Source organism: Panthera onca, chromosome D2 (assembly GCF_046562875.1).
Source record: "Panthera onca isolate mPanOnc1 chromosome D2, mPanOnc1 haplotype 2, whole genome shotgun sequence".
In the NCBI taxonomy this organism is placed as follows: domain Eukaryota; kingdom Metazoa; phylum Chordata; class Mammalia; order Carnivora; family Felidae; genus Panthera; species Panthera onca.
The window spans coordinates 42,490,428-42,505,649 of NC_138349.1; the positions used below are offsets into that span (position 1 = coordinate 42,490,428).

At 41.2% G+C, this 15,222-nt stretch overlaps 1 protein-coding gene across 6 annotated transcripts in view; it reads right to left on the reverse strand.

Moving 5' to 3' along the window:
* Window positions 1-487: 487 nt before the first annotated feature.
* The window catches only part of SHLD2 (shieldin complex subunit 2), an 83,558-nt gene continuing 68,823 nt past the window's right edge, over window positions 488-15,222 (reverse strand). For 5 of the 6 annotated variants that reach the window (XM_060642259.3, XM_078434489.2, XM_060642261.3 and 2 more), the window contains 3 exons: window positions 12,015-12,243; window positions 4,112-4,227; window positions 488-2,280 (listed from right to left, as the gene is read on the reverse strand). In XM_060642259.3, coding sequence (XP_060498242.3) covers window positions 2,081-2,280; window positions 4,112-4,227; window positions 12,015-12,243 — 545 coding nt within the window. In that variant the 3' untranslated portion in view covers window positions 488-2,080. Of the gene's footprint in view, window positions 2,281-4,111; window positions 4,228-12,014; window positions 12,244-15,222 lie in introns of those variants that run through there. The other variant, XM_078434490.2, reaches the window with a different exon arrangement.

Here is a 15,222-nt window from a genome sequence, read left to right on the forward strand (position 1 = left end):
TAAAAGTCTGCAGGGTGAATCACGTGTCCAATTTTGTTACACCTCTTGAAGATCAGAAACCCCACCCCTTAAAATACACCCCAAGATATAAAAGGAGATTTAGCCCAGATGTCACTAGTGTGGAGAAAGGTGAGTGCTTCTAACAGCTGTTGGAGAAGGTGTCGGTTAATACCAAGTACGAATGGTTCTCGAAGATGGGAGAACTGTCCCTCTCAGCTGGACTGTCCAAAGATGAAAAATTAGATTTGCCTAAAATGTCTACAATGGGGTTGCGAGATACAGATGCTAGATTGGCTGACATTCTTAGGCTACCCAAGTGAATGTTATAAACATTTATGGAGTAGGTTAAATACAACTACTTGTACATCTCAGGTAAGGAATATACCTGGGAGCTGTGGCTCCCCTGATCCCAATTAAATAGATGATAATTTCCTCAGGACATAAGGAAGTCATTTTCAGCTTAAATAAGGGTTCATGGAAATATGTGTTAACCCATGAACTATGTACCAAACTATGTGAAGGCAGATTAGTGTGACCTGCTGTTCTTGGTGTCACTTGAAATGGCTTAAAGACTTCTTCCCAACAAGGTGTGAAGAGCCATCTACTCCAGGGAGCTATGCTTTGGTTGATAAAAGGATTAGGCCGATTCTTGAGGACAAAGTGGGGAAGGGCAAGTTTGAGAGAATAGTGCTCTTGGTGGGCTTACACTGACTGGGCGCATTTTATATCGGAACTCCGGATTGGCTTCTACTGTGGTTATCACTGAAAGAGCATGGCTTAGAAGACATCAGCTCTGGGCTTGAGACTCATCCCCCATCACATGAATTATTCGGGAGAGGCAACTGTTTTGTTGTTTGAATTCCACTATCTCCAGGTACACATGGGGACAACTCTTTTTGTACCCACCTTACTGGGTGCTGGATAAAACCTTAGCAATCATTTCATTTAATCCCTTTACTTCCCCAGGAATTAACTCACCAAGTAAAGTACCTGTTCCTCCTCTACCCCCCCTCCCCCCTTTTTTTTTTGGTCAAGGCTCCCTCCAAGGATTTGTTGAAAACTACTGACCTCCTCCACGGAAAGATGTGCTTCTGTATGTGTGCACTCTCTCACACACATTTTTGCATTTTATTTCTGGGAGGATCACAAAAGCCCTGAGGTTCATTTTTAGAAAAGCCAAATTAAAAAAAAAAAAAATCTAACAAACCCTGAATTAGAGAAAACAATTTCAATGAACCAAAAGAATTTTTAAAAGTACATGCACGGAAAAACAAACTGGTTCATTTAATTATGAATTTAGTTATTTTCCAGCAGTATTATCGTTCTACTAACCCTCAGCATACTGCAACCGTCCGGGTCGAGCACCATCTCCTCATCAGTGACGACCACTTGACACGAGCTCCTTCTACAACCGTGAGAGTGCAAACGGCTGTTTGTTAGTATGTCAGTTCAGTAAGGTGATCGGATCCTAGAGATGAACTAGCAACGTGGCTCTCTTCCGCCGTTTATAAAAGGAGTTGAAGCAGGATCTTGTTGCCTTCATTTTCAAATGCTTCTTCTTAGACATGCTTGTCTTGAACTTGTCTAAACACAGGCTTAGGCAAACTAACCCATTATCATGTGTGGTTATAACCAAGGAAATCATTTCACATCGACAGTTTATTCAAGCAGGACTAAGGGAAAGCACGGAGAGTCTGTAAGCATGGCAGAAAAGCAACTCCCGAGGAAACGGCTTTCATCTGTGTCCTGTGGCCTTAGTATAGCTCTCGAATGGCGCAGGGACCCGTGGAGTGAACCTTTAATTCCCAGGACACTGCTGCATGTTGCCCTTATTGCTAAAGCCTTCCTCTAGAAGCAGGAAAGGAAAAGGCCAAAAAACAAACAGAAAACCTCGCAGAATTCTCTTTGAAAAAAACTCTCAATTTATATATTGAACACAATTCTCTTTATAAAAAAAAAAAAAAAAAAAAAAAAATTTTTTTTTTCAAAACCCAAGTTAAAGCCCTGCCAGACATTCATTTCAAGACACAAATCATTCCAGCGGTCCTCCTTGAAGTACCTGCGATTTCCTCACGTGGCCTCAGAGAAGGGCACTGGGCGCGGGCTTTGTGCCGTCCGGATAGACATCCAAGAGGGAGAACTCTTGCTGCAAGGGGAAGCTGTTTTCATCCAGCACAAAGAGGCTCTGCAGCTTCACCGCACAAGGCGCCCCTCCGCCTGCCAGCAGCGCGTGGAACAGGTCCGCGGCGACCATGCCGTACGTGACCTCTGACGAAGGGGCTGCAGAACAAGGAAACGCGCACAGCCTCAGCGTCCGTCCCTTCCGGGCGACGGAAACGCACAGGGCGAAGGGTTCACTGTTCGCCTTGGTTTCTCAAGCCCCGAACCCACTTTACAGTTAGTTCTCTTTCTACCCCTTCTCCTTCTAGTGACGGGCGCTGAGGATACTCTAGAATTGATGACCCACAGTTCCTGCCGCTCACGGACAGGCTGTTCAGGCTGATGGCACTTCCTATTCCGCACAGCTAAGCGCTTCTTAAAACAACAGAGGAAAGAGCGGACATTAACATCTTCTTAAGTCAAGTCTGAGACAAAAAGAGTGTGTCCGGGTCAGAAAAGAACTCTTATTTATCCAGTCTACAGCCCTTATCATATGTATAAATTTATATAACAGAACCCTGAAGCAGCTACGCAATGAGCATCAAATCTTCATAACACAAAAATACTGAAATTATAGACATAGCTATGTCACTCTATGTTTGCACTTGTCCTATAGGCTTCCTTTTATTTTTTTAGGACACCAAATCCAGTTATTGAGCGGGGTGCCTCCATACTAGACTGACCAGGCACACGTCAAGCTACACTCGCTCCCTGACCAACACCACCAGCCTTTCTTGGATCGGGTCTACAGACTCCTGGGCAGCCAATCACAAATTTTTGGAAGTGAGAGAATTCTCTTAACGATACTTTTCTTTTTCTTTCTTTCTTTCTTTCTTTCTTTCTTTCTTTCTTTCTTTCTTTCTGTTTTTGTTTGTTTGTTTGTTTGTTTTGTATTTTCACTTGGATAAGCTTAAAAGAAGTCAAGATTAGTGATCATTTGAATGGTCTGATGACCACTTTAGAACTGGTACCCACATGTTCCCTTAGGGTTACTATTTAATTAATGCCAGGAAGGACAACTTTGACCCTGTGGGCAAAAGAGACATATATTTGATCTGAGGATGATGGTGCTTCTGTGAGAAACGAAGACTAACTGGTATTGTGCCTAAAACGAAGGGACAAGACTGAAAATACAACAAACAACCTTGAGAGAAGGCCTGAAAGAGCCAAAAGAATGCAAGTTAATAAAGACAGTGAATAAAAAAAGAACAGAGAGCCTTCCAGTTAGGATGTGAAAAGCTGGAAAGAACATGGCTCCAACCTTAACAATTATTAGGAAAACTGAAGAAACTACAAAATCACAATTTATTGAGCCGCTAAGAAGGCAGAGGCAGTGAGGCAGCCACACCCACCGAAGTGAGCGGGGACAGAACAGGAGTACAGGTGAGCTACAATTTTAATGACTTGCTAAAAGCCGAGTGTAGGCCAGTGCACAGGCGAGGGGAGTCCGTACCCTCAAGTGTGCTTCTCGTCCCTACCAGGTGCTCACAAGCCTGGACTGAGGGCAGGACAGAGAGAAAGCTTCCAACCTGGTGAGGCCAGGAGAAGGGGAGAAGCGGCCACAAGGAAAACACAAACCACCCCCCACCCAGGACCCCTCCGCCCTCCTTTAAGGAACAAGAACCTTAAAGTGCTCCAGCAGGGACTGGCAAATCCTACTGCTCCAGTGCTGAAGATGGGAGAGGGGCGGGGAAGGTGAAAGAAAAATCCCCCCATTCCTGGGGGAGGAGCAGGAAACCGCCCAGGATCAAGACCATCCGGGGTGCCCTACTGCGGGGAGAGGGGCAGGTCTTAGCTTCCAACTGATGTCCCCTTTGTTTCCTTTTTACGTGGATAGAAAAAAGACCTTAATTTACAGCCTAGTGTTCTTTCTGCTCCAGTGTACTGTGGACACCCCTGAAATGAATGGTCTCACCAACAGCAGCCCCTGGACGGCGTGTTGATACCTTACCGACAACTCTGCTGAGCCAGTCAGGAGAAATGTTGAGTAGCATCTTCTCAATCAGCTCTGATCCTACATGGACGCACACATTATGTACTCCATCAGTGATGGTCATTAAAGCTGGCCTACAAAAGAGCAAATAACACACGACCCTCAACAAGGTTTTCAAATTAAAGGAATGCTTAAATACAAGGTCATTTCAAAGAGCACTGGGTTTTTATTCAGAGTCCATTTTAATTACTAAAATGACTCTAGAATGCTCTGAGACATCCTAGGAATAAGGGAAGGGCTTTTTTTTTTTTAGTTTCAACCAATAAATGGATAAATTTGATTTATTCCAGATTCATTTTAAGATTTCAGATACTAATATAAGAAAACATATTTTTACACCGTTGTGTAAATTATTTTTAGAAATAAAAATAAAGATAATCACACATTTCAAAAATCACAATTTCAAGTCATTTTTCCCAACTGGGCTCTTTCCTGTCAGAACCAAACTATTAACCAAACTGTTCTGCATGTCACTAAACAGGGAACAAGATAAATCATTTCCAGTATGTCCTACAGCAGAATACTATGTGGGTGTTAAAAAGAATGAGGAAGGGTTATAAGTGCTATTAGGGAAGGAATGCCAGTCCTTAGATGGACTCTAAGGAACCAACGACGTGAATAAAACAAAGTGAATATTATTCTATCTATGCATTTTTTTTATTTATTTGAGAGAGAGAACATGCAGGTAGGAGCAGGGGAGGAGTCGTGGTGGGGGAGGGAGGGAGGGAGGGAGAGAGAGAGAGAGAGAGAGAGAGAGAGAGAGAATCCCAAGCAGGATCCACGCTCAGCCTGGAGCCCAATGGAGGACTTGATCTCATGACCCTGAGATCATGACCTGAGCTGAAATCAAGAGTTGGATGCTCAGCCAACTGAGCCACCTAGATGCCCCATCTATGTATTTTTTTTAATTTTTTTTAAATGTTTATTTATTTTTGAGACAGAGAGAGACAGAGCATGAACAGGGGAGGGGCAGAGAGAGAGGGAGACACAGAATCTGAAATGGGCTCCAGGCTCTGAGCTGTCAGCACAGAGCCCGACACGGGGCTCGAACTCACAGACCGTGAGATCATGACCTGAGCCGAAGTCGGACGCTTAACCAACTGAGCCACCCAGGCGCCCCTGTATTTTTAAAGAAAGGACCAAAACCCATAAAATACCTAGGAATAGGGGCGCCTGGGTGGCGCAGTCGGTTAAGCGTCCGACTTCAGCCAGGTCACGATCTCGCGGTCCGTGAGTTCGAGCCCCGCGTCAGGCTCTGGGCTGATGGCTCGGAGCCTGGAGCCTGTTTCCGATTCTGTGTCTCCCTCTCTCTCTGCCCCTCCCCCGTTCATGCTCTGTCTCTCTCTGTCCCAAAAATAAAATAAAAAACGTTGAAAAAAAAAAAAAATTAAAAAAAAAAAAAAATACCTAGGAATAAACCTAACCAAAGAGGTGAAAAATCTATACGCTGAAAACTATAGGAATCTTGTAAAATTGAAAAAGACAAAAAAAATGGAAATACATTCCATGCTCATGGATTGGAAGAACAAATATTGTTAAAATGTCAATACTACCCAAAACAATCTACATGTTCAATACAATCCCTATCAAAATAATATCAGCATTCTTCACAGAGCTAGAACAAACAATCCGAAAATGTGTATGGAACCAGAAAAGACCCTGAATAGCCAAAGCAATCCTGAAAAAGAAAACCAAAGCTGGAGGCATCGCAATCCTGAACTTCAAGATGTATTACAAAGCTGTAATCACCAAGACAGCATGGTACTGGCATAAAAACAGACACTTAGATCAATGGAACAGAATAGAGAACCCAGAAATGGACCCACAAACATATGGCCAACTAATCTTTGACAAAGCAGGGAAGAATATCCAATGGAATACAGTCTCTTCAGCAAAAGGTGTTGGGAAAACTGGGCGGCGACATGCAAAAAATGAACCTGGACCACTTTCTTACACCATACACAAAAATAAACTCAAAATGGATGAAAGATCTAAACCTAACACTGGAAGCCATCAAAATCCTAGAGTTTTGAGAAAGCAGGCAAAAACCTCTTTGACCTCAGCTGTAGTAACTTCTTACTAAACACGTCTCCGGAAGCGAGGGAAACAAAAGCAAAACTGAATTCTGGAACCTTGTCAAGATAAAAAGCTTCTGCACAGCGAAGGAAACAATCAGCAAAACTAAAAGGCAACTGACGGAATGGGAGAAGATATTTGCAAATGACATATCAGATAAAGGGCTAGTATCCAAAATCTATACAGAACTTATCAAACTCAACACCCAAAAAACAAATAATCCAGTGAAGAAATGGACAAAAGGCATGAATAGACACTTTTCCAAAGCAGACATCCAGATGGCTCACAGACCCGTGAAAAACTGCTCAATATCCCTCATCATCACAGAAATGAAAATTAAAACCACCATGAGATACCACCTCACACCAGTCAGAATGGCTAAAATTAACAACTCAGGCAACAACAGACGTTGGCAAGGATGCAGAGAAAGAGGATATCTTTTGCACTGCTGGTGGGAATGCAAGCTTGTGCAGTCACTCTGGAAAACAGTATGGAGGTTCCTCAAAAAGTTACAAATAGAACTACCCTATGACTCAGCAATTGCACTACTAGGTATTTATCTAAGGGATACAGGGATGCTGTTTTGAAGGGGCACATGCACCCCAATGTTTATAGCAGCACTATCGACAATAGCCAAAGTATGCAAAGAGCCCAAATTTCCATCGATGGACGAATGGATAAAGAAGATGTGGTATCTGTATACAATGGAATATTATTCAGTGATCAAAAAGAATGAAATCTTGCCATTTGCAACAGCATGGATGGAACTAGAGGGTATTGTGCTAAGCGAAATTAGTCAGAGAAAGGCAAATATTATATGACTTCACTTATATGTGGAATGTAAGTTACAAAACAGATGAACATAAGGGAAGGGAAGCAAAAATAATATAAAAACAAGGAGGGGGGAAACATAAGAGACTCTTAAATACAGAGAACAAATTGAGGGTTGCTGGAGTGGTTGTGGGGAGGGGATGGGCTAAATGGGTAAGGGGCATTAAAGGGGAACACCTGTTGGGATGAGCACTGGGTGTTATACATAGGGGATGAATCACTGGAATCTACTCCTGAAATCATTATTGCACTATCTGCTAACTAACCTAGATAGAAATTAAAAAAAAAAAAAAAAGTGCTCATGTCCTTTAATAGAACGTTTCCTACAAGTACCCATAGGAAAATGGCAAAGGCCATGAGGACACAGAAAAAAAAAAGCTTTGCAGGAAAGCAAAAGCAATAGCTCTTAAACCACCAACAATAAAAGTTCAACCTTACTTCTCAATTGTAATGAGAGAAATACACTTAAAGGGCCACTGAGGTTCCATTTGCAACTACTAGATGGTCGAGGAGCATGATTCTTGTTGGCAAGGTTATGGGATCATGGGTACTCTCATACATTGGTGCAGGAAGTATGGAATTGATCCAGTGTCGATGGAAGGCACTCTACAGTATCTGCCAGCCCAGAAATTATCCTGCAGCCATATAATCACTCATAGGAGTGGCATTTGTCTCAGGACGTGCACTGCAATACTGTTAGCAGTTGCGTTACATTTGGACACATCACTGTCTACCCACAAGGCACCAATTAAATATATGCCGATCTATTCAGGTATGGAATATGAGGCAGCCAACTAAAGTGTGAGGAAGCTCCCTAACTGCTGACATGCACTGATTTCCAAAGTGAAAACGATGAGATGGGGAGAGAGTGCTGTGTGTCACAGGGGAGTGAAATCTGGGCAGGGAGGCGCACAGCTTGTGTCTGGACGGAGGCCCAGGACACAGTGGGTGGGGGGAGGGAGGGAGGGGATATTGTCACAGTAAGGCTTTTGTATCTTTTAAACATTTCTATGTTGGTATTAGGAATGTCTTACACATTAAATTTTACATATTAAAAACAATTTTTAAAAATTAAAAAAAAGAAAGGGATATACATGTGCTGGTGTTAGCATAATAAATTACTAGACGAATATACAAAAAACTTTGACAAGCATGGAATCAGCACTGGTGGTGGATGGGGTGGGTGGGGAGGAACTTTCTGCTTTGTATCTTCCTCTACTGTTCGCATTTTTACCATGGCTATATTACCTCTTTTAAAAATAAATTGTAGAAAATAAATTGAGAACAGGTTTTAGAAACAGACTCATTAATATAGAGGAATTTAACATAACAGCTAAACCACACTCCTGATTTTCCCCCTTTACCCACATGATGATTCTAGGTCTTCCCTCTTTTTCACTCTACTCTTTCCCCCATGCTGTCTTTCCTCCTCCATTCTTTATTTCAGCAAATACACACTCAATATCTACTATGTGCCAAGCACCATGCTAAGCACTGGGTGCTTGCTAGGAAACAAGACAAATCTGGTTCCCTCACATGAGGAGCGTAAGAGTTTAGAGGGGCGAAAAGACAGTAAGCATTTTGACAGTGATGCCAAGATGATTCAACAGGGAGAGAATAGACTCTGCAATAAATCATGCCAGGACAACCGGATATCCACATGTGAAAAAATGAAGTTGGACCCCTTCCTTATAATCCTGACAACTCAAAATACACTATGGACCTATATGTAAGAGTCAAAACCATAAAATTCTTACAAGTATAGGAGTAAATCTCTATGATCTCAGCTTAAGAATGATAGCTTTCTTAGCTACGATACCATTTAAAAGCACAAGCAACAAAAAGAAAAATACATAATAAAAAAATGTTGGCAAGGATGTGCAGAACTTCATATACTCTTGGTGAGAATGTAAAACTGGGCAACACCTTTGGAAAACAGTTTGGAAGTTCCTCAAAAAGTTAAACATAGAGTTACCATACAACCCAACAATTCTAAAACGTACATTCACATGAAAATGTGTACACAAATGTTCGCAGCAGTACTATTTATAGCAGCCAAAAGGTGGGGAACAGTCCAAACGTTGAGTTGGGGGGGGGTGCCTGCTAATGGAAATGGGGCTACTGGGGGCAGGGGTGATGAAAATGTCATAAAATTGACCATGGTGACAGCTGCATAACTCCGTGAATATACTAAAACCATGGATTGTATATCTTGGATGGGTTCATTTGATGCTATGTGAGTTCTACCCAATAAAGACGATTTTTAGAAAAGACAGAACACAACTAGACAAGTACAAATTGCAATGTGCACACGCCTGGTGCTGTAGCAGAAAATCGAGGGATTAGGAAGGCCTCCTGATGAAGTACCATTTGAACAGAGACGTGAGGGAGCCAGGCTGGTGGAATCAGGCAGAGGGAAGAACACGCAAGAAAGCCCACGGAGAAGAAGAACAAGTGTCCAAGAACTGCCCGAAGGCTGGGGTGGCTGGAACACAGCGAGCCGGGGTAGGCGTGGCAGCAGACAAGGTTGCGGGCGCGACATGGGCACGACAGTGTAAGGGGAACCTCCTGGAAGGTGTTTAAGTGAGGCAGCGATCACCCAGTCAGCTGCGTAGAGAATGGGCTGGAGCGGGCAAAGGCAGAAGGAGACCAACTGAGAGACGATGCTGCTCTGACAGTTTGAGCAAGACATAGCAGCGGCTTGGACCAGGCCCACGTGCTGCTGGACCAGGACGCACTGACTTCCCTTTCTTGTTTCACAATCACTGGGGTTTCAGCAAGGCCAGGTGAAAAGGATGCCACGTGCTCTGCAATGTGTGGGATCCCCTCTACAATTGGAAAGTGTCCTGCCTGAAATGTCAATAGTGCCCCTGAGTCTGAGGAACAGGACTAAGATGCCAGCAGTGGAGACAGAAAAAAGCAAGTGAATTTGTGATACAGTTTTGGATGAAAATTTGTAGGACTTGCCAGTGGATCAGACATGAGAGGTAAGGAATAAGAAATGATTTAAAGGTTATGTGCAGGTTTCTAGGTTACGGGGGTAGACGGTGATGCCATTCACTGGGAAGTATAAAAATGGGAAGAATCCAGTTTGATATAGATGGGAAAAAATAAGAGAGTCAATCTCAGGCATTTTTAATGTGGGATACCTGACAAATAGTCAAGTAGGGAATTCAGCATCTCAATACTTGAGCTTGGAGGAAAAAACCAGGGTAAAGATGCAAATGAAAGTCACCAGCACATAGAGAATCCTTTGCAAGCAAGTATGAGACTCAAACCATGGTATCTAATGTTTCCACTGGAAAATCAGCTCCAAGTTGCCAGTAACCAACATAAAATGTGATTGATCCACTCACAGTATGGGACTCTCCTGCCATAGGAATGTTCATTAAGTATTTCATAAAAGACTTTTAAGTACAAGAAGTATGCTTGTATCAATCAATATAACCTCCACAGCAATAAATATCAGGTGAACATACATAGACACCTAATAACTGCCTAATTGATGGAGTCTTTGAAAAATAACCAGAGCTTTTTCTTCTTCAGTTTGCTGACTGAGTTATGTAGAGTCCTAAGTGATGATTTATGCGATGTTTTCTGAATTACGTATGTGATAATTTGAAAGAAGCTGTCATTTAATATCTCAAAGTTTTCTTTTAATCTGGATCCTAAACCTAAGAACAATTTAAAGACTTTTAAATAAATTTAAAAAAAAAACCCAACTCTTACTTTGGCTATCAACATTCGAGTGACACAAAGAATTAGCACTACCTCTTCAACGCAGTATCGTTTAGGATTAGACCTTATGTACCTCATACTAGATTATACCATAATCGGGTGATATTGATATGTGAGGTCCTTCTCTTGAACAGTTATTTTTTAGACTGAATATTCAAAGTCTCTCTTCTCTTTAAGGGATATTTATTGGGTAATGTTTTTGTCCAATAAACAATATATTGATTAGGAACATTAAGAATGGCATAAAATAACACATATACTCTGTAAGGAGCCGTAACTGTTGATAAGAAATAAATTTTAATTAATTATGTTTCTTATATACCATGCATCTTAATTTAATTTTCTTTCTCATACAAGCAACCTTCAGAGTAAGAGCAAAATGTACTTACTTATTTATAAGGTTTATAGATTAAGCTTCTGAAAATGTTCTTAATGTATACCATGATAACATGCTGAATACATGTGCATTTAGTTTTTAGATACAGCAGTAGTTAGAAATAGAAAAGAGCATAAGACACTGATGGCTATTCTGTAAAGCCATATAATTTACAAGGTAAAAAGAAAAATATTATCCATGACTCTGAACATTTATTATTTGAAAAATGTGTTTTCCACTGAGCTGGTTTGCAATTTTACCAAAGAACATTTGCAATCCTTAATTTCTAATATAAAGTTGGAAAAACTAAGGCACAGAAAAGTTAAACATCTTATTAGCTTCCAGAACTCAGAGGTTAGATCATAGAATACTTTTAACTTTTAAATTCCAATTATATGTTAAGGTAGGGAAATCAGTTTCTCATGAGCCATTTAGATCTTGGTTAAAAATATAAACCAAGTAAAAATTTTCTTCAGTATAGCTGCTTGAAGACAATAAAAATCTCCCAATTACTGCTTTTAAAAATTCCTGTTATGATTACTGGGTAATTTTTGCTTTCATAAATAACCATTTGTCATTCAAGGGGAAAAAATGTATTCTCTTGGATTTAGCTCTAGTTTGTTCTCATAGGGTGATGGGCGTTGAGGAGGGCACCTGTTGGGATGAGCACTGGGTGTTGTATGGAAACCAATTTGACAATAAATTTCATATATAAAAAAAAGAAACTTACAAAAAAAAACAAAAAAAGAAAGTAAGAATTGATATACACGATTTGTTGGTCATTTCCGGTCCTCTAATAATAAATATCTTCCATCCCACTGGCTTGCCTGGCTGCCTCACCTGTAGTACAGCTTCTTCATCGTAAAGGGCAAGCAGCTGTAGCACTGTTTATAGATCTTATTCCCATCAGTTTCCAGTTCCGATCCGCACTTTGCACAGCCAGTATATACGATGTCAGGAAGGGAAGAGAAGATGCTCCTCAGGGAGCTGTGGGCATTCAGAGTTATCTTCTGAGCTGCTATAACAGGTATCACTAGCTCTAAAATCTGGGCTTTGATTAGAATCACTCCTACAAGAGACCAACAAAAAGACGTATTTATAAATGACAGGACCAAAATTATAACTGCAATTTACAAACATGGTTAATGATATGGTTGATTCAGTTGCTTTTACACTGAAGGATATCCCTGAGGACTCGCTTTTGGTCTTCTCTTTTGTTCACTCTTTCCCTGGACAATCTCACCCGCTTGCAACTTCAGTGTTTACTCTGGGAAGTGAGGGGTGAGCTGCCGGTAACTAAAAGTGAAGATTTATTTGGAGAGTTTGGTTGCAGAGGTGGGTGTTTTCTTCCTCTCTGTTCTCTAGCATCATGCAAAATAAGGTCTATCCTTCTTTCAGGAGAAATTCCTTCAAACACTTGAAACCAGCTAATATACCCTCTTTCCCTGTCCTGTCTTTCTTCTGATCATTGCTAAAAGCCAAATGGCCTGATCATTGCTAAAAGCCAAATGGCAGGTCAGCTATTCTTTCAGTCTCTGCTTTATCCAAAATAATACACCACTAGCTTATCCTCTGTTTAAACTTTGTTTTTGTTTTTCAATTTCCTGCCCATCACCATCCATTCTCTGGGCATAGGTTACACAGCACATGAGCACCGAGAGTCTGCATTTACGAAATGTGTGACTCGCCAGGACATTGAGCATGTTCCTTGACTGCTCACTGGCTCATGCATTCACCTGTTAGACAAATACTGAGTATCTGGTATCTATCAGGCATTCCCTTTTTCTAATTCACCTTTGCCTTATTATATACTAGTGAGGTCTGTGAGTTCATCTGAGTTCATCTTCTCCCCTCCTCTCCAGATTCAGTTTAAAGCCTTTATTTAAGCCTTTGGATTTGTTCTTCTTCATCCTTTTAGCAGGGAGTATACTCCAGGTCAGGAACTCATCTTTCTGGCTACCTATGCTCTTTTTGGGTTATCTTTAAGACTCCCACTAATGGTGACTTTCCTATTCCTAAGTCCTTCTGTTTGCTTTAGTCTTTTGGCACCCAAAGACTTTTCCAATCATGTCCTGTATCCCTACATGAATTGCAAGAATGCGTAGTGGTCAGCATACTTAATAAACTACAGCAGACTCTACATCACACCTTTCCACAGACATGCTGAATCACTAAAACATTGATGAAAGAATTCAATAATTTTAGAAGAACACTAACATCACTCCTAACATTTTATAAATTTACATGCCTCTATAAAAGAATTAAAAGTTCATTATTAATGTAGCTTCTGTTTCAAGGGGGCTTATAGCCTGCTGGGTACTGACATTCTGCTGATGGAAGGACCAGATGCTGAGTAAGCATCTTCATTTCTTTATAAGGAGCCAGGCACAGCCTCACCCCATCCGGCTTCTGTGAAGTTTTGTTAAGAGAACAGACTTTCTTAGGAAATTGTCCCATGTTAAGCTCCCTTTCTCCCTCCTTTTATTTAACTGAAACATGTCAGGAAAAAACTGTTTGTACTTCTATATACTCTATCCATTTCTGTCTTAAAAACACATAAACAATGAGAGAAACAATGAATTTAGCCCTCATAAGTGAACGTAAAGAGAAGGAAAAACGGCTAAAAGGACCACTCTGAACACAGCCTACCAGGGACTGACTGTACAGCACAAAGTCTTTGCATGGTTTAACAACGGGGAGTCCATCTCCAGAGTTTGCAAGGACATGCCCAATCCTCAGCCTCAGCCCCCAAACCAGATCTTCAGAGCTGTGAGCACCTATTTTGTTAGTGTTTATGATAGTCATTTTTATTTTAAAATCTATTTCTATGTCTTCAATTCCAGCAGGGAGCTGCTCTGTGTAAGCAGTAGATAATAGAGCTGACTTCTCCATGACACCAAGTTAAATGTAGCCCCTATTCTACCTGTGGCATACTTTCTTGCAGCGACCAGCTCCATAAGCCTATAGTGCTCTTGGAGGGCAGAGGAGGGGTGCATAAATATGAAGCAGTATAAAAATTTGTATATTCTATCATCTGTGTTCATCTTCCAGAAATGTTAGTTTTTTAAGGTTTTATTTTTACATAATCTCTACACCCAACATGGTGCTCGAACTCATGACCTCAAGATCAAGCGTTGCATGCTCTACTGACTGAGGCAGCCAGGCGCCCCCAGGAATATTAATTTAAATTAACTGTTAGTATGGGGGTGCCTGGGTGGCTCAGTCAGTTACGCATCCGACTTCAGCTCAGGTCATGGTCTCTTGGTTCATGAGTTTGAGCCCTGCATTGGGCTCTGTGCTGACAGCTCAGAGCCTGGGAGCCTGCTTTGAATTCTGTGTCTCCCTCTCTCTCTGCCCCTCGCCTGCTCACACTGTGTCTCTCTCAAAAATAAACATTAAAAATTAAAAAAAATTAATTAACTGTTAGTATTAATAAATGTTGCAATGTAGAACTAGGTATATGGAGTTCTTCTCTAAGAATAAATCTCTGTATTCCATTAAAAGTTGGGTTTTTTGAGAGGTGTTACTGTTTTTGTTTTCCACTTGCATTCTCCTTAGACTTAATAATGGTCATATCTTGGAGAACATATATGCATACATATGTGAATTAACACTACACAAGTCAGAAAATTTTAATCTGGCATTTGGCCAACGTAGAAAAAGGGACTGGATTTATGCTCCCATCTTATGATATAATAAAAAATAAATATTTGATCTTTGTCCCTAGTTCCTGGCACAGAGCTCTAAAAAATGCTTGGATCTCCAAGTGATAAGAGTGACTTCCGTATGCTAATAAGATGATGACAGGCGGCTGGGGGCCCATGGGCAGCCTCAGGTCTTGGTGGGGAAGGGGGCTGATGACCACAAAGACCAAGGCATGGTTAGAGGGTTGGAACTTTCAGCTCCACCCCTCCAAACTCTGGGGAGTGGAAAGAGGTTGGAGATTGAATTAATCACAAACAGCCAGTGATTTAATCAATCATGCCTACACAAGGAAACCTTGATAAAAACCCTTAAGCAAAAGGGTTCAAGGAGCTTCTGGGTTAAT